The sequence below is a fragment of the Propithecus coquereli genome, unplaced genomic scaffold (genome assembly GCF_000956105.1).
Source record: "Propithecus coquereli isolate 6110/MARCELLA unplaced genomic scaffold, Pcoq_1.0 Scaffold795, whole genome shotgun sequence".
NCBI classification, from domain to species: Eukaryota; Metazoa; Chordata; class Mammalia; order Primates; family Indriidae; genus Propithecus; species Propithecus coquereli.
Window position 1 is genome coordinate 324,515 of NW_012154118.1, and position 20,242 is coordinate 344,756.

The 20,242-nt window shown below is 32.9% G+C and overlaps 1 protein-coding gene and 1 pseudogene across 1 annotated transcript in view; one reads left to right on the top strand and one right to left on the bottom strand.

The window, feature by feature from the left end:
* LOC105825324 (activating signal cointegrator 1 complex subunit 3-like) overlaps nt 1-14,315 on the top strand; it is a 78,780-nt gene extending 64,465 nt beyond the window's left edge. Inside the window, exons 5-9 of the mRNA XM_012663086.1 lie at nt 3,913-4,033; nt 11,096-11,300; nt 12,035-12,176; nt 12,798-12,923; nt 14,277-14,315. Coding sequence (XP_012518540.1) covers nt 3,913-4,033; nt 11,096-11,300; nt 12,035-12,176; nt 12,798-12,923; nt 14,277-14,303 — 621 coding nt within the window. The 3' untranslated portion in view covers nt 14,304-14,315. The remainder of the gene's footprint in view (nt 1-3,912; nt 4,034-11,095; nt 11,301-12,034; nt 12,177-12,797; nt 12,924-14,276) is intronic.
* A 3,762-nt stretch (nt 14,316-18,077) lies between these two features.
* On the bottom strand, nt 18,078-18,917 carry LOC105825325 (annotated as a pseudogene).
* Nucleotides 18,918-20,242: the final 1,325 nt, after the last annotated feature.

Sequence of the window (20,242 nt, forward strand, 5' to 3'; positions counted from 1 at the left end):
TGCCCCTTTTCAGGGGGTGTACCAGTTTATGCTTTCTCAATCAGTGTTTGAGATTGCCTGTTTCCTCTTAACCTTGCTAACAAAGAGTATTATTCAACTATTGGATTTTTGATAATCTGAAAGATTAACAAAAATAAATATAATTTTAATTTTTTTATAACAGCTGAGGCTGAGCATCTTTAAGTGTGTTTAATATATCTAAGGACTATTTGTAATTTTATTCTCTAAACTGTCCTTTGTATATTTTTAAATTTCTCTGCTTTTACGATATTTTAAAAGAACAGTTAATTGAGTTGTAATATGATTTGATATTAAGTGAACTAGAGTAAATAATAAGTCCTAATCAGAAGATTTGAACTAGAATTTCATTGAGTGATTGATGTATCATTAACAGAATTGGTGATGAGAACGGAAAGCTAATTTGAGGACTGTGGTGATGACTTTAGTTGTGGGTATTTTTTCCGTGTTTGATCTTATTAGAGCTATAATCTACCAATTTCGTGTTAACATTTGTAAAAATTAATATATATTATATGAAATCCAGAGTATCTCCTTTTTTTCTTTTTTTTTTTTTTGAGATGGAGTGGCATTCTTGTCTCACAGGCTAGAGTACAGTTGAATGATCATAGCTCACTGCAACCTTCAGCTTCTGGGCTCAAGTGATCTTCCTGCCTCAGCCTCCTGAGTAGCTGGAACTTCAGGTGTGCACCACTGCGCCCAGCTAAATTTTTCTTATTTTTGTAGAGACACGGTCTTGCTATGTTCAGGCTGGCCTTGAACTCCTGGCCTCAAGTGATCTTCCCCACCTCAGCTTCCAACGTGCCGGGATTATAGGCATGAGTCACCATGCCTGCCCCAGAGTATCTTATTTTAAAGTGAAATTCGTTAATACTTATAAGGGCAGGGCTGTATGAAACTAAGTTTGGAAAAATTAGAGTGGACAAATGGGCCTGTGATTCATTTCCATTGTGGTCATAGTTTATGTGATTTTTCAATTCAGTTCTGGAAATATTTACTGTGCCAGGCAGTGTTTTTAGGTCAGTTTGGTACAGGAGAGGTAAACAGGCAAAAATTCTCCTCTTGTAGAGCTTAAATTCTGATATGTGGTTGGGGGAGGCACAGCAGGAGAAAGGCAGAAAGGGAAAGAAAAGGTGTATGTCAGGTGGTACAAGTAAAAGGAGAAAGGGTGGGATGTGCATTTTAGATAGATTGATTAGAAAAAGGCACTCTGGTAAGGTGACATTTTCTCTGAAAGAATTAAGGAACACTCTATGTAAATATCTGCAGGGTATTTTAATTATAGGGAACATCAGGTACAAAGGTGGGCGTATACTTACGGAATAGTAAAACGGACAGAATGGCTGAAGCAATGAGCATGAAGGGGGAACATTGTAGGAAATGAAATCATAGAGAAATGAGTACATATGGGGATGTTATGTCATATTTAAGGACTTTGGCTTTAACTCTGAGATCAGAAGTCATTGTGGGGTTTTGAACTGAGGAGGGACATGTTTTAAAAGAATCACTCTGGTTATTGGCATAGTGAAGATAATAATAGCTAACAAACACTGACTTCTTATGGCTAGATACTCTTATGAGCATTTTAAATGACTCATTCTGAGAAAGGCTGCTGGGTGGTTTATTTCCTTGGATACCATTCACACTGGAGTCTGTGTGCTCATTGTTCCCTGGAGTTGTGTAGTACACAGACTTTGTGGCTCTGTTGGGTGGCCCTGTGCCTGAGAATGGATAAATTACTTTTTAGGGGGAAAATAGAATGAAAGACTATGTCTTGAGCTGTGGAAAAAAATCAGGAAATTGGGACCAAGAAAGGCTGAGAAAGGAAAAACAATTGTGATCAGGGAGATAGAGTGTCAAAAACTGTGGATAGTTTTATAATTAATACTCAGTGGAAAAACCACTGGATCTGGCAAGATAATTGGTGATCCTATATTCGTGATGACATGATGGTAAAGAAAATCTTATTGTTGGTGTTAAGGCATTAGGAAGCTGGGATTTTCCATGTAACATTCGAAAGATAAATTAATAGTTATTTAAAATGCAGGGCATCTTACATAAAAGAAGGCTTCTTAATGCCTGTCTTAAAAATGTTGATTATGCACGGACTTCGGTGGGGGGGGGAACCAAGGGCAACACACGTAACCTAAACATATGTACACCCATAATTTGCTGAAATAAAAAAAATAAAAAAAATAAAATGTTGATTATGATCTGTATAGACATTTTTTAAGTGATATTCATGAATATTTGGTACTAAGATGAGTGTCTAATACTATCAATACAAACTTAAAGCTTCATATATGTGCAGAACTTCTCAAGGCTTTGTTCTTTTTAAAAAATACATTATTATTCTTGGTGCATGTCTAATATGCTAAATATTTTTCTACATGAACATAATTTCATTTTTATTAATTGCTAATTCCTAGACATCTATGATGATTGCTATCAATTTATAAATCTTTTAAGAAATATTTGGGTGAGGGGAGAGTGGTGTCATGAGTTATATATTTACTTTCATATTTTTTAAATATGTTTCTGTTATCTTGCTGCTTTATTGCGTCCTCTGCCATTTCCTTTTTTCAAAAATTTCTTAGCCTCAGTTGATATCTTTTGTATTTCCTAATTTGGTATCTTTTTATCAGAGTATATTTCATGGTCATTTCAGTGTCACAATTTTCTGGAAAATACTGAAAAGTGCTTACATAGTATAGTGGAAAATTCTTTAGGTTTGGATTCAGATAGATGTCATTTCAAAATTCATTTCTACTATTAGCTATGTAACTTTGGGAAATTTGTGTACGTTTTCTAAAGCTTTATTTTCTTAAGTCAAAAAATAATAATAGTACTTTAATTTTTAAAGATTATTAGGAGGATTTGTTAGATAGGATTAGCAGAGTGTTTATTATAGTACCTGGTATATAATAAGTGTTCAATAAATACACTGGCTAGTATATTTAGAATTGATGTGACAGATTCCTTCTTAATATTAATAATTCATTTTGTTTATTTTACTGTCCTTTTGTAAGCATAACTTCAATAAAATGAACAGAAAAAAGAAAATATTTATTAAAGATTTAATGTCTCCTATACGTAGCATAAATTTCTATTTTATGATTTTGTGTGAATTCTCAGAGAATAGTTAGAATTTGGTGAATATAACATTAGTACATGCAATGAGAGTATAACTTTTCTGGTCAGGAAAAAAATATATATTACCAGGTCATACTGAAGGAAATCTAAAGGCTTTCTAGAAGAGTTATATCATGAAGTTATATAATTGAAAGTCTCTGAATCCTAACACTGGTTCTCTAACTCTGAAATCAGCTTAATCTTTGGCAGTGACTCTGCATAGGAAAGTGGGAAATTTTTATAGTTATGTAAAGCACTTGCAGCACTATGTTTTAGATATCAGATTTATTAAGCATTTAAAATAATATAAAAATTTGGCATGCAGTTGTGATTCCTTAAAACATTCTAATGGTTCTTTAACTCTAAAATGACAACTCTTATGTATTAAGTTGTAAGGAAGATAGTACTCTGGACTCTGAGTATGTTGAAAAACAGATGAAACAAATTTTAGAATTTCATTTGTTTATACCAAGAAAAACCAAGTGTAAGAATTTATTATTCTGTGATTAAGTTATATTCAAATCATAATTATTTTAAAACAGTAATGTTCTTTAATTATATAATTGCATGTAGCCTTTATAAAGTTCCTTAGCAATGGGAAGAATTATTCTTTTGTCTAAGTTAGTATTTTTCTTAAACTTTTTGGGTACTTCTGTATTTATTTGGCTTTGCACCTCTGCTGAATGAAATGTTAATAATGTGAAAAAGTTAAATTTTTAGGTAACACATGTTTTATTTGTTTACTTTTTCTCTTTCTATAAGCTATTTGAACTGCTGGGACCTGAAGGACTTGAACTTATTGAGAAGCTCCTCCAGAACAGAATTACAATTGTGGATAGATTTCTTAATTCCTCTAATGATCATAAATTTCAGGCTCTTCAAGGTAAGAAAGTGTCTAGTGGTAATTGTAATTTAAAGAAAGTTTCATTGGTTAGCAAACGTTTTTAATATAATTACACTTTTTGTATCCTTTGATCTATTATATAATTTACTGATACCAGACTGTTAAGTACAGTATAGATATTACAGATTATGAAACAAATACAAGTGACCTAAATAGGAGGGCATTATGGCAATGTTTGGGTATGGCATTTTGAAATTTTTTTTAAAAAAAGAAAATACATGAAATACTTACCATGGACCCAGTAGTATTATAATTTCTCTCCAACTTTTTATTTTGAAAACTTTCAAACCTGTGGTAAAGGTACAAGAATAATACAGTGGACACTTGCATACCCTTCATGTATATTCACTGGTCAGTAACATTTTGCCTTCCCCCGCCCCTTTATACACACACACACACACACACACACACACACACACACACACACACACCACCCCACCCCACCCCACATTCCTAGTCTTTAAATTTTTGCTGACAAATGACAGGAAGTTGCAGAAATCACAATACTTTACCTATAAAATCTTCAGCATACATCTAAGAAAAATGAGTCTCCTAGTTAACTGCAATGCAATTATTATAGTCAGCAAATTGAACACTTACAGCGTCATGTATTACATATATTTAAAAATCCCAGAATAATTAGGGGAAGTTGGCTGGGAAGCCAAAATTGTAAAAAATGCTTGACTTCATCATGGCACAACTGCTGATAAACTTCAGGTTTGAAGTGATAAATAGGAAAACAATTTTTTTTTTTTACCTTTACCCAAATGTTCCTTGCTATCCTTTCACATAGTTGGAGATTTTTTAAAAAGTGTATAAGAAATTAGATACCTTTCTTTAAACTATTCAACATCTGTTCTTCTTTTATGTAACTTATGTCATCATTTCCCTTACATTTATGATTTATAGTACTAAAAGGAAATGATAAAAACAGCCTTGATTTAAATCCAAAATTTCTTACAGATTTTCTCCGTTATTTATTGATTACTAATAAATGTTCTCAGAAGCCTAGAGTTACTTTAAGATTGTTAGAAACTTGGAAGATTTCAGTTAGTGACTTTGTCTTTCTGCATGTCTCTTGGTTCTTTAATTATGTTGAACACTTCTACACTGCCTTCCTCCAACGTGCTCCCAGCTGTTGAATAGTACATAATCAGACAAATTACAGTAAGTCAACAAAGTTTAGGAGCATTTAATATGGGTATCTACCAGAAGAAAAGGAATGAGGCTAAATATCCAGTCCTGTGATGTTGCAAAATTCAGAGAATTTGGTGTTTCATTTGTCGGTCTCGTAAATACTAATATAGAGATATTTACTAATTCCAGCTTTTAATGGTGGTAATTTATTAATACAAAGTTCAGTATGAGTCCAGCTTCGTACATTTATTTGAACACTGTAGATGATGAGTTTCATTTATGTTCATTATGTTTAGTCTACAGATTTTATTATATTAGGATAACTTCTGAGAAGCAACACATTTCTTGACTCAAAATAAATACTAAATTTGAATTATTAAAAAAAATTGAGCTATCAGGCTACCCTGAAATGTTTTCTATTCTTTTCAAACTACTTTTATTCTTTTATTCCATGTTGGATCATTATTAATATTGCTTTCTAAGAATCATAATTATATAATACTATAGAAAATTGGGGCCATTTAAAAAAAAGACTTTAATTTTTACTAAGATCTGTGATAAAGAAGCTGACAACCAGCATATTTTTTAGTAATTTTGTTGGTGTATATGCATTAAAAATTATTTTCCCTAAAGTTTTTTTGGGGAGGGGGAGTAAGGAAGTATTCCCGAAAAAAGGAATCTTTAGACTCTTGTTATTTTATCACTATTTCCACTCATTTATATCTTTTGATATAAATTTTACATTTATTGATCCTTCAAAATTCTATCATAGCTACCAAATTATATTTGTATTCTTTATTAAACAACTTTAGTATGGCATGTTATTTACCACATCCATCCCATCCTTTTCTTTGTTCTCCAAAATCACTGTCTACTCAGTAGAGAGAGGCATCTGTGGTATCAGTGGTATAATTCTCACCTCTCAAAATCACTATTTTAGGAAGCAATGGCTTCTTTTCCTTTAGCATTTTCTAGCTTTCATGCTGATATTCAGTCTTTTAATCCACATACACATCCATGTTACCCTTTCTCTATTCTTATAACCAAGAAATGTAAGGTAGGTCGTAAGTGACTGGGTACAGTGTACTGACCTCTAAATTGAGGACAATTGTGAATTAATTTCTACTTTGAGAGCTGATGTTGAGACTGTTTAGTGTAAGATGTGTTATAAAATTAAAATTAAGTTAGTACATCATAAAGTGACAATGTTTTGAATAGTTATGCAAGACCTTTTCTGTCATAATTACATTCTAAAAGGATACAAGCCTCTACATTGTTCCTCAGTAGGATTTTATGTTAGAATTAAGATTATTCATTTCATTTCTGCTTGTCAGTCTCTACAGTTAGCCTAATCCACCAAGGAGAATCAAACATTTAAACATTTGCAGCTTTACAACTTGATTTTTAAATTACATATTATTTTTAGTCTTACAGTATTCCAGTATATTCTAATTGAGACCTTAAAAAGCTTTCAATGAGATAGACATATTTTCTTCATATAATTATAATTTTCTTATTTAGATGATCATAGCATATATAATAGTATTTTATTGCTATCACATTTGCTTTAAATATTAATGACATTAGCATAGCATAGTATGTCACTCAAAATATTTACAATTTCACACTTAAAATCTTTTTTTTTTTAAATTTCAAAATATTAAGGGGACACAAATGTTTTTGGTTGCATGGATCACTTTTGTAATGCTCGAGTCACACTATAATTGTGCCTGTCACCCGAATAGTGTTCATTGTACCTCTTAGTAGGTTTTTGCCCCTCTTCTTCCTCCCGTTCCCCTCACCCGATGTCCACTGAGTTTAACTTCCTTGTGTGCACATGTGCACTCATCAGTTAGTTCCAATTTAATAATGAGTACATGTGGTATTTATTTTTCCATTCCTTAAATACTTCAGTTAGGATACTGGTCTCCACTTCCTTCCAAATTGTTACAAAGGACATTAATTCAACCTTTTCTATGGCTGAGTACTAAGCCATGGTATACATATACCACATTTTATTAATCGACTCATGAACTGATCGGCACTTGGGTTGATTCCACATCTTTGTGACTGTGAATTGTGCTGCAATAAACATCCGAGTACAGGTGTCTTTTTGATAGAAAGGCTTCTTTTCCTTTGGGTAAGTAACCAGTGGTGGAATTGCTGGATTGAATGGTAGGTCTACTTTTAGTTCTTTGAGGAATCTTCATACTATTTTCCATAGAGGTTGTACTAATTGCAGTCCTACCAACAGTGTATAAGTGGTCCTTTCTCTCTGCATCCATGCCAACTTCTATTGTTTTGGACTTGTTACTAAAAGCCATTCTAACTGGGATAAGGTGATATCTCACTGTGGTTTTAATTTGCATTTCCCTGATGACTAGTGTCTTTGAGCATTTTTCATACGTTTATTGACCATTTATCTATCTTCTTTTGAAAAGCTTCTGTTCATGTCTTTTGCCCACTTTTTAATTGGGCTTTTTTTTCTTTTTCCATGCTTTGGTTGAGTTTTTATAGATTCTGGATAGTGGCCCTTTATCAGATATATAGTTTGTGAATATTTTCTCCCATCCTGTAGGTTGTCTGTTTGCTCTGTTGATTATTTCCTTAGCTGTGCAGAAGCTTTTTAGTTTAATCAAATTCCATTTATTAATTTTTGTTGTTGCTGTAATTGCCCTTAGGGTGTTCTTCATAAATTCTTTGCCTAGACTGATACCTAGAAGAGTTTTTGCTACATTTTCTTCTAGTATTTTTATTGTTTCATGCTTTACATTAAAGTCTTATATCCACCTTGAATTAATTTTTGTGAATGGTGAGAGACCGGGGTCCTGTTTCATTCTTCTGCATGGGGCTATCCAGTTTTCCCAGCACCATTTATTGAATAGGACTTCTTTTCCCCAGCGTGTGTTGTCTTCTTTGTTGACTACAGCTGGCTGTAAGTAGATGGTTTTATATCTGGGTTCTCTGTTCTGTTCCATTGGTCTATGTCTCTATTTTTGTACTGATATCATACTGTTTTGGTTACTATAGCCTTGTAGTGTAGTTTGAAGTCTGGTAATGTGATGCCTCCAGATTTATTCTTTTCCTTAAAATTGCTTTAGCTATTCAGGCTCTTTTATGGTTCCAAAGGAAGCATAGAATTATTTTTTCCTAGCTCTGTGAAGTATGACATTGGTATTTTGATGGGGATTGTATTGAATCTGTAAATTGCTTTGGGTAGTATGGACATTTGAACAATGTTGATTCTATCAAGCCATGAGTGTGATATGTTTTTCCATTTGTTAGTGTCCTCTGCAATATCTTTCCTCAGTGTTTTGTGGTTCTTCTTGTAGAGATCTTTTACCTCATTGGTTAAGTGTATTCCTAGATATTTTATTTTCTTTGTGAAAGCTATTGTGAGTGGTATTGAGTCTTTGATTTGACTCTCAGCTTGACTGTTATTGGTATATAAAAATACTACTGATTTGTGTACATTGATTTTGTACCCTGAGACTTTGCTGAATTTATTTATCAATTCCAAGAGTCTTTGGGGTATTCTAAGTACAAGATCATATCATCAGCAAAACGTGATAGTTTGACCTTCTCTTTCCCGATTTGGATACCCTTTATTTCCTTATGTTGCTTGATTGCTCTGACTAGGACTTCCAGCACTATGTTGAATAGAAGTGGTGACGGTGGGCACCCTCATCTTGTTTCAGTTCTTAGGGGAAATGTTTTCAACTTTCCTCCATTGAGTATGATGTTGACTGTGGGTTTGTCATGTATGGCTTTTATAATTTTGAGATATATTCCTTCTATGTGAAGTTTGTTGAGGGTTTTTTATCATGAAAGTTTGCTGGATTTTGTCAAATGCTTTTTCTATATCAATTGAGATGATCATGTGTTCTTTGTTTTTGTTTCTGTTTATGTGGTTAATCACATTTATTGGTTTACGTGTGTTGAACCATCTTGCATCCCTGGGATGAAGCCCATTTGATCATGGTGAATTATTTTTTTGATGTGCTGTTGGATTTGGTATGCTAGTATTTTATTGAGGACTTTTTTCATCTATATTCATGCGGGTTGTTGGTCTGTAGTTTTATTTTTTTGTTGAGTTCTTTCCTGGCTTTGGTTTCAAGGTGATACTGGCTTCAGAGAATGAGTGGGGAGAATTCCCTCCTTTTCAGTATTATGGAATAATTTCTGTAGTATGAGTACCAGCTCTTCTTTGTAGGTCTGGTAGAATTTGCCTGTGAATCCAGCTGGTCTGGGATGTTTTTTTGTTTGAAGATTTTTTATTACTGCTTCCATCTTACTGCTCGATATTGGTCTGTTCAGGAGTTCTATTTCTTCCTGATTGAGTCTTGTGAGGTTGTGTGTTTTCAGGAATTTGTTCATTTCCTTTATGTTTTCTAGTTTATGTGCATAGCAATTTTCACAGTATTCACAGATGATGTTTTGTATTTCTGTGGTTATCAGTTGTAATGTCTCCTTTTTCATTTAAAATTTTTAACATTTATTTCTCATAGTAAGTACATGGCATAATTTACATTTTAAATCTTCTGCTTAATATCTGCATTTCTGATTGAGTGACTTTGTAAACAAGCTTACTTTTCTTTTAGTTCGGAGTACATGTGAAAACTGTTGGAATGTTGCATTCTTTTTCTGACACTGAATGTTCATTATAAGTTCCATTATTATACTAGATGTATAAGACTAACTTAGAAATAATTCATATAAGACTCACTTAGGAAAATACTTTTTTTCAGAACTGTGAAATTTCGTCCTAATATAGATGGGAATTATATCTTCTTTCATGATTTTGAGATATACTTTCCTTTTTAAGGCTATAAAGCCATTATACAAGGGTATTATTTCCTATGATTGCGAGTTAAATGACTTATTCAAAATCGTGTAATGAGATAGTGATAAATTTCTTCTGTGAAGATTTGACATAGAATGAATTAGAGAGCTAATCTTCCCATCTTGGTGCTGTGTTTAATTCCTTCTTTGTTCTGTGTTGGATCTTGAAATTTGATAATATAACTTGCTCTGTGCTCCATCAGAATATGTACTAAGTCTCGTTCTTCATTGTATTTCTAGCCTACCACCAGTGCCTACATCCAAGTAGATCCTCAATATAATAAATGCTTATTGACAGGGATTGCTTCAGCCACATTCTTTTTAGTTCCTTTAGGGTTGCAGTAAGTCAAAATACTTCTGCTTACAAAGATTTAACAAACATAAAAGATAATCCCTTTGGAAGATAATTTTTGCTGAGTATTGAGTTGACCAAACCACAGACCTAAATTGACTTTGTGAACATTGGGTTTTAATTTGATCTGGTTCCCCTTAGTGGTTCTGGCCTTCTTTCAGTTTTTTTGTTTGTTTAAACTGTATTTCTGTGAAAAGGTGGACCATACTTTTTCTTTATTTGCTTTGGTCATTATCTTAAATATGTCCTGAGCTAATATTAATAAATTTTATTTCATGTATAAATAAATAAGTGGTATATATGCAACTTAACAGGAGTAAGGACTATTACATAGGAAAAAGTTATATTTAACATGTAAAGAGTTTATTTTATTATTATATTAACAGTAAATGCTAATTAGCATTGATAATTATATTTATTGATATTATATAAACAAAAATTATTTCAAAATTATGAAATTGAAATTTTAGGTTCCTGATGTAATATGTAGGAATTTATACTGTAACATTAAACTGTTTAGTCTGTAGGAAGAAAATACTGTTGACTTTTCTTAAGCTGCAGTGTAATATCATTTATATATTGTGATAAAAAGATCTCCTTAAAACACATTTTATGTGTTTATGTTTCGGTAGGGATAAGAAGTGGTTTTCATGAAGGTTAAATAATGTTAAGATTTGTGAAACATTATGTTTCTTAAATTTGCTTTGTAGACAATTGTAAAAAAATTTTAGGAGAAAATGTTAAACCCAATTATGGTTGTCAAGTCACTATTCAGTCTGAACAAGAAAAGCAGTTAATGAAACAATATCGCCGTGAAGAAAAAAGAATTGCCAGACGAGAAAAAAAGGCTGGAGAAGATTTAGAAGTTTCAGAAGGACTTATGTGCTTTGATCCTAAGGAATTGAGGATACAGAGGTAATGAAAACCAGAAGCTGAAAAATGCTTGTGTTGTAATTGCTACTTTTACATATCATTATCATTTTTTAGTTTAGTTTTAGCAATTTAGGTGATTCTTACTTCTAGTCACGTTTTCTTATAAGAAAAGAATTTTGTTATATGAAAATCTAATTTTCTGGGCTAAGAAAGCAATGATCTGCTTAATTAGAATATTCTTGGTTGCATTCACGTAGATGAGAGATTTAGAATATAAAGGTAAGCTATTTTTAGGTGCTGTGCACACACCATTAGGCTAAGATTTATAAAAGTTACATAAAATTATTTGAAACTTTTGTTTTCTTTCTAAGCGTAATGATTTCCATGTTATTAGTCAGAAGTAGAAAGAAGGAAAATTAAATAAAGGCATTACTGCACTTCATTCTTTAAATATTGAAACTGTCTTTTAAAAAAGAATTTATGCCTTGTTAAATAAACATCTTTGAATTGTGAAAAAACAAAATTATAAATAAAAAACATTAAGTCAAACTTATCGGATGATGTTTTCTAAAAGTTATATCTAAAAATGTGCTAATTTCTGACTCGTTACCCAGAAAATTTCAGGATTTCTAATGTCTTTGTTTGCCTAGTTTAATTTCTTCTCTTTTATGATGGAAGGCTACCTGAAATAGTTATTATAATGACCTTGTTTTAGTGTATGGTTTCCCTTTTAAGATAAAGATTTTAAATTTGGCCTATTATTTTTATATTTTCAGAGAACAGGCACTTCTGAATGCTAGAAATGTTCCAATTCTGAGTAGGCAGAGAGACATGGACATTGAAAAAATACGTTATCCCCATGTTTATGATTCCCAGGCTGAAGCCATGAAAACATCAGCATTCATTGCTGGTGCAAAGGTATGTATGGCATTGATATGTTACCACTTTTGGATAATATGTCTATTCTGAGGAAATGACATTTGGATTTTCCCTGTTTTCTTTGTGAGTCTAGTACTAGTTGACTAGACTATTTTAAATTTTATTTTAAAATATTGGGAGACGTGAGATAAACAATGTGAGTGTATATAAAGCTCCTGACTATAGTAGGTATTCAGAACATATTTGTTTACCTACTTTTCATTATTTTTGCAATTAGTATTTTTGAGTTTTATCAGTGGCATCGCTGTTTTACTAAACTTTACCTGTATATTACACATTTTCCTAGTTATATGAGTACATTTGTCTTCAGGAATACCATCTAATTAATGTATACTTAAACATTCATCCACATACTATGGCCTTTGTGTTATATGAGATGTGTGATACATGAATGCTTTGTATGTGTGTGGTTTTCTGTGTTTTCTTGTTTTTGTTTTATTTGGATTGTTTTTCTTTGAATTAGCTACATTTATTTACCAGTGCTATGTCATAAAACCAGTAGTGTTCTCTCTCTCTCTCTCTCTTTCTTTAATTGACTCTTTACAAGAGCAAATGTTTTATTTTTTATTGTTGTTGGATTTTTATTTTTGATGTTTATAGATGATTTTACCAGAAGGAATCCAAAGAGAAAATAACAAGCTTTATGAAGAAGTAAGGATTCCCTACAGTGAACCAATGCCAGTCAGCTTTGAGGAAAAGCCAGTTTATATCCAAGACTTAGATGAGGTGAGATGAGCTTTTATATAGTTGATATTTTTGAGGTGCAGTTGTGTTATAAATGGATTTATATTAGAAAAATTATTTTTAAATATTAGTGGTTGGCTAATGCAATACAGAGACATATACAGTTAGTTACTAAAGAATTATAATAGGGCAGTTTAAATTTAAAAAACTCACATATATACATATATTCCTTTATACATTAAACATATTTATGTGTGTATTTGTGTGTATGTATCTCTATATTTCATGTTTATTTTGGTTATTTCAGCTAATTTTTTGGTGTAACTTATGTAAACGGACTTAAGTAAAATGTCTTAAAGGATTCATCTGTTGCATTGATTATATCAAATGGTCAAGGTATAATAGAATATTTTTCTGGGGATAAATTCTAATGTATTTTTAAAAATTTATTTTTTCCTCACTTTTAAAATTTTGAATAATTTCAAACCTACAGAATTGCATGAGTAGCAGTATCCATATTTACCCTTCGCTTAGGTTGACTATTTATTAAAATTTTGTCACGTTTGCTTTATCTCAAAATATTCTTTAACTTAGTTTAAAATATTTTTAACCTTAGTTTAAGGTATACATATTATTTAAAGTTAATCTTTTCCATCATCAACATGAAGTTGCTGGGGTTTTTAATATGGAGTCAGTCATTCAGATATATGAAATAATGCAAGTAAGCAAAAAGAGCAGCATAAAGCAGCTTAGCATAAAGCAGCATAAAAAATACCCAAAGCCAACGTAAATTAGTTCCATTCTATACATGTGTACATATGTATTTTCTTTTACAAAAATGTAATTACATCATACATACTGTTTTCTTTGTGTGTGCATGTATATATTAAATATATACTTACATACATCTTTCTGTGTCAATAGATGTATTTCTGCAGCATCATTTTATCACAACAGAGTATTCCATTTTATGCCTTTATTACTTTTAAACTAACTCTTTATTGTTACAATTTTAAGTTGTTTTTTACAATAAGTTTTTATGATAGAGTAAAATTTTAATTTTGTTTATTTTTATAGGAGTAAAAGTTTTTCTGAATGTGTTAAATCCCTCTATAACCTTAATATCCCTTTGCCACGTACCCTAATATTAAATATATTCACAGATTCTGTGGATTAGAATGTTAACATCTTTGCAGCCAGTGGGTGGGAGGTGGTGTTCAGTGTTCTGCCTATCACTTATGATGTGGATGATCATTGTTTAACTATTCACTCACTGAAGGACATTTGTTTTGTTTATACTTTTGGAGATTATGAATTATGTTAATGTGCTTGGGCTGCCATGACAAAACACCATAGACTAAGTGGCTTAAATAACAGAAATTTATTTTCTCACAGTTCTGGAGGCTAGAAGTACCAGATTAAATTGGTGCCAGATGATTTAGTTTCTGGTGAGGACTTTTTTCACTTTCTTCCTTCTTCCTATGTCCCCACATAGCTACTTCTTTTTGTGTGCGTGGAGAGAGACTTCTGGTGTCTCTTTCTTTTCTTATATAGTCACCAGCCCTGTCAGTTTAGGATCCAACCCTAATGACTTCACCCCGCATAAAATCTTTTCTTCAAATATAGTCATATTGGAGGTTAGGGTTTCAACATATGAATTTTGAGGGGGCATAGTTCTGTTCATAGCATGGAGAAAGCTGTTATAAACATTGGTGTGTAGGTTTTTGTGTGAACATAAGTTTTCATTTCTCTGTGATAAATGCCTAGCAGTGTATTTGCTGAGTCATATTATAGTTGCATGTTTAGTTTTTTAAGAAACTACCATTGGTTTTTAGAGTGACTGTACCATTTTATAGTCCCACCAGCAATGCAGTATGATCTGGTTTCTCCATATACTAAGCAGAATTTGGTGTTTTCACTATTTTTTAATTTTCATTTTAGCCACTTATATTTTAATATATTATTTATATTTTTATTTTAGCCATTATGATTGTATGTAGTGATTTTTTTCTTGTTTTAATTTGCACGTTCGTAATGACTAACAATAATTGGGGAATAACACATTCAAATTCAGTATGTCATTATATATAAATAAGTAAACTATTTGAAGTCATATCACTGTAGATATTGATTCTGCCAGATGTCATAGCTAGAGTAGTAATAAAAACCTCAGGAAAGAATGTAAATGTTAACAGAATGTCAGATAGTTTAGTAGATGTTTCTTTTGACTTGGATCTCTTTTATACTGGGTAGAATCTTTCATGTGTCAGAGAAAGTGCTATTGAATATGGTGGGTGGTGTCTCTCTTTTTTCACTGAGATTATAATTGCATGCTATTCCTAACTGTCCTAAAATGCTTTTATGTCCTTTTTCTGACTGAATGTCACATTGGATAAATTTGTTCTGTTTTCTTAAAACCTCTGTAATTTGATTAAAAAGCTAAGGATAATTTTAAAATTCTGTGCAAAAGTACCGTTAATGTCATTAAATAAGTTTTGTACTTTCTTGGAAAGGGAATTATCCAAAAAATTCAGATGGATCTCTGGATTTGTCCAGAGTCACTCAATTGGAACTTACAGAAATCAAAATCAAAGCAAGCAAAGAAGACAATTTATTGGCTTTTCTACGTAGGCTGTCCAGGAATATAGCTGCCTATGTTCCGGGTTTGGATATATAGGTTCAAATGATGTCATTAGATCTTTTTCTATGTCTTTGTTTTTTTTCTGTCTCTCTCAATCTTTTTCTCTATTTCCTTTTCTTCACTTTCCTTCCCTCTTATATTTTCCTTTCTTTCTTTTACCCACCCCCTTTTCATTTCCCTCATTCTTTTTGTTTTTTTTTTTGAGACAGTGTCTTGCTCTGTCACCCCAGCTGGAGTACAGCGGCATCATCATAGTGCACTGCAACTTCCAACTCCTGGGCTCAAGCGATCCTCCTGCCTCAGCCTCCCAACTAGCTGGGACTACAGGCACACATCACCATGCCTGGCTGATTTTTTCTGTTTTGAGTAGAGATGGGGTCTCGGTCTCCTTCTTGCTCAAGCTGGTCTCAAACTCCTGACTTCAGGTGATCCTCCCACCTCGACCTCCCAGAGTGCTAGGATTACAGGCGTGAGCCACCGCTCCCAGCCTTTTTCTCTCATTCTTTTCATCCCCTGATTCCTGGATAGGCTTTTTCCATATAACCAAGGAAAAATGTATGCAGCAGCTCCAAACACAACTGTTTCCCCATACTCTAATCCCATAAGCAAGGGAGTTTTTTCCCACAAGTTCTTCCAGGAAAAAAAAATTTCCCAGATTGAACTCTGATATTCCTGACTTAGGGCACCAGTTTATTTCTGAACCAATTCCTTTTCCTGTGGTGGGAATGTGGGGTTCTTACTGACCATGGCTGCTCAGTTGCATATCCTAATTGTCAGCTCCCCATGAGCCACCAGGAGTTAAGAGGAAGCTTCCCAAAGAAAAGCAGGGTGCCATCATTACCCCTAAAAGAAGGATGAAAAAGAAATAAAGAAGAAAAAAACTATGTCTTTGATATTTTGGGTGAAAACTTAGGCTAGCTTTTTTGTTGGTGTTAAATATGTTGATGTCTCTTTGCACAGTTGGCAGTTACATATTTTAGGAGTCAGTAGAGTGTTGCTCAGCAAAAATGAACTACTGACCCAAATATAATACTTGACTTGGAAAGCTAATATAAAAGATGCATATAATCTTTGATTTGAAAAGGTAAGAAATTGAGTCTTATAAAATCTGATTGTAGAGAATTTGAGATTAAGATTTTCTGTGAGCCCGTCTTCTTGCATCCTGTCCTTATAGTCTAAGTACTGGGGACAAAAGAATAGGATATTATCCCTGATCAGTTACTCAGTGTAGTGTATCTGATCCATTCCCATGGAAATAACTGGTATAGTAGAGGTATATTGTACAAAGTTCTATGGCAGCACAGAGAAGGCAGATTAAAGAGAACAGGAAAGAAGCTTTCATGGAGGTGTATTTTGTTTTTTTGTTTTTGTTTTTTGAGATAGAGTCTTGCTGTGTCACCCAGACTAGGGTGCCATTGCATCAGCCTACCTCACAGCAACCTCAGACTCCTGGGTTCAAGCAATCCTCCTACCTCGGCCTCCCAGAATGCTAGGATTACAGGCGTGAGCCGTGGTGCCTGGCCATGGAGGTGTATGTTAAAGGCATAGGATTTTGCCAGATAGACAAAAGGGATGGGGCTGTATATCAGGCAAAGGATGCTGTATGAAATATTTTGTGACCTTTGGGAAACAAGTACTTCAGTCTTATTAGCATAAGTATGTAGGCTGTATTTGGAGAGTCACAGCAATTGAGTCTAGAAAGAGACTTAATAGCCTGCATGTGAAGAGCTTTGAAAACCATGCTAAGAGATTTAGACTCAATGTTATGGGAAACATTACTTCTTAAAAATAGGAGAGTAAATGGTCAAATTTTTTCACTGAGAGGGATTACTCTGGCTACAACACAGATTTGAAGGTTGAGAGAAGAGCTGCTGAAGTAATTCAAGGGAGAAATGGTATAAGCCTGAATTAAGAAAGTGGAGGCCTATGTAAAGAAGAAGACAACTGAGAGAAATTTAACTACTAGTGTATATAATACCTGATGACTGATTAAATAGAAGGGGATGAGACAGAATCTAGAATGACATCCAGTTTTGAGCAACATGGGTGAGCAATAGTGCCATTTATTAAGTTACTTCCATCCTAACTTCCTTAATACTGTTGTAATGTATCTTAGTTTTATCTTGTTTTAGTTTTTACACCAAATGTTATTGTTATTACTTTATAGTCAATAGTAATTTGGATTTACCTTTTATTTTGCCCAGTGTTTTTAAATTTTTAATTTTTTTTTTTTTTTTTTTTTACATTCAATGTCAAGGCTTTATTTTGAAATTCTGTTCCGGATGCCACTCCACAGCATACAGCACACCTTCCTTCACACTTGAAGGAAAAAAATCCTTAAGAGTTCACCACTTTTGGGTGTTATTATTTTTAGCATAAGCTTTTGTTCTTCTATAAGAAGTATCTCTCTGGATTCAAACCACAGAAATGTCAATGAACATTATTTCCATTGTAGAATTATTTAAAAGTCACCCACAAATTCAAATTTGACATGATACATTGATAGTTTAGACTCCTTCTTCACCAGTCCCATGTGACTGCACTTGATTCAAATGTTTGGTAGAGGTGGATTTTAAGACTTGAAATATTCCATGAGATACAACATTCATTCACACTGGGAATTACATTTCTGGGGTAGTCTTTTAAAAAGTCCATTATTAACTTTTATCTCCAAGAGCTATTTTCTTCTTTCTGTTCTGACTAGTGCCCTTTTTCCGTTTATCCTTAGTTTTTTCTAAGAAATATTTTGGAGTTGTACTAATGCTTTCCCTTTCCAATGGTTTCTTAATCATCTTTTTCTTTTGTTTGCTTAATAGTTTTTGGAAACCTTTTATGTATTCCGGTACAGGACACCCAGCCTGCTGTATAACATTGGCAATACTTCTTAATAATGGTTTATCATCTTTGGTGAAAAATGTAGCAGCTTTTCCCTTATGCCCTGCTCTGCCAGTTCGATCTATCCTGTGGATATATTCCACTGAGCTGGTTGGAAAGTCATAGTTGATCACCAAGTTCACACCTTTAAAGTCAATCCCTCTCACTAGCAAGGCTGTATAAATAAGAACCCAGATTTTTCCTGCTCTGAAGCTGTGGACTGTGTTCTCTCTCTCTCTCTGTTGCCATGTTCTCTCTGCATGAATAACATCCACATTAATACCTTCATCTATGAGCTCATGAAAAAGTTCTTTAGTTCTTTCAATGGACTGAACAAAAACAAGAACAGGTGGATTGAAACCCTTTTAAAAAAATTCTCTCATGGCCAGAAGTTTTCCAGTTTCAGACCCAACAAAGAGAAGCTCTTGTTCTGCAGTCTCTAAAGCAGAATTCCTTGCTCCAATACTTACGGTAATGACGTTGTCCAGGTTGAGTTTGCACCACTGTTCAACATCAATATGCTTTCATATTCTGTCACTTTTTATTTCCTGAAATTTCTTTGAAGTAAGAATGTGGGGGTGGCAAAAAGCTCATAACTTTTGTTGATCTAAATTGCCTTCCCTATTATTCTTGAAAGATAATTTTGCTTGTGATATAATTCTAAGTTCACAGTGATTTTCTCTTAGCATATTAAAGATTTTGTTCTATTTGGTTTTTATTTTTTCTTTTGAGAAGTCTGCAGTCAATCTAATTGTGATATGTTTTAAGGTAAACTTTTCTTTCTGGCTGCTTTTAAGATCTTTCCTTTGCCTTTGGAAGTTTGGAGTTGTACTGTGATACCATGATTTTAGATATAGCTTTCTTTTTAACTTTTTGTTCATCTTCCCATTCTATTGTTTGCCTGACATCAGCATCCAAAGAAGTAAGGAAGAAAGGAAAAACAGACTTTACATTTTTTATGCACCTATAAGTTGGCAAACATTGTTAGATGATATTAAAAAAAATCAAAAGAGAAATGCAAGGTGCTTCTTGCCTTCGTGAGCTTGCAATACAATTGGGGACATAAGGCATCTGTGTGGAGTATTTACCAATGATATACTGTGGAATGCATTAAGTACAAAATGAGTAGCTCAAATTCATGTAATTTTATATAGAAGGCAGGGTTTCAGTGCAGGCTGTGGCTGTTAATGAAGACTTCTTGAAGAACATGAGACTTGAGTTGTTTCTTGACTGTTTAGTCTGTGGTCATTGGGCTTTATCTGAAACAACAGCAATGAACTTGCAATTATTTTCTTAACAGAGCTGCTTTGGGGTATAGAGAGAAAGGAATAGTTCCTGATTTCATGTTGCAAATTTTGTGTGGACCTGGCTTAAAATATTGTCTTTGTGTCATTTTTTATATAGAATCTTCAAAATTAATTTTTGTTATAAAAAATCGGTCACTGTCAGGAAGGGCATTATTTTATGTGTTAGAGTGTTATCAGAGTTTTGCTAAGGAAAAACTTTTTAAATTCTCAGTTTATCCTCAAAAGTAATTGGGAATTTTATGTATTCATTGTGTGACATGTGAAAAGCAAGTTTTTGATAAAATATTCTTTTCTGTTTTGGCGGTCAGTAGATGTTTAATATGTGAAAATTTGATCCATTGGACAAGCTTTCTTATAAAGTTGTAAATAAGAGATTTTTATTTATTTTTGACTCCCAGCAATTATTTAACTTAAAAAGTAATGTTTACTTGTAATTAAAATGCACTATCATTCAAAAATAGGAAATTCCCAAGTCTCATTTGAGGGAAAATACTATATTTTCTAACCTTTTCAGAAGTCTAGTACTGTAAAGTCTACTG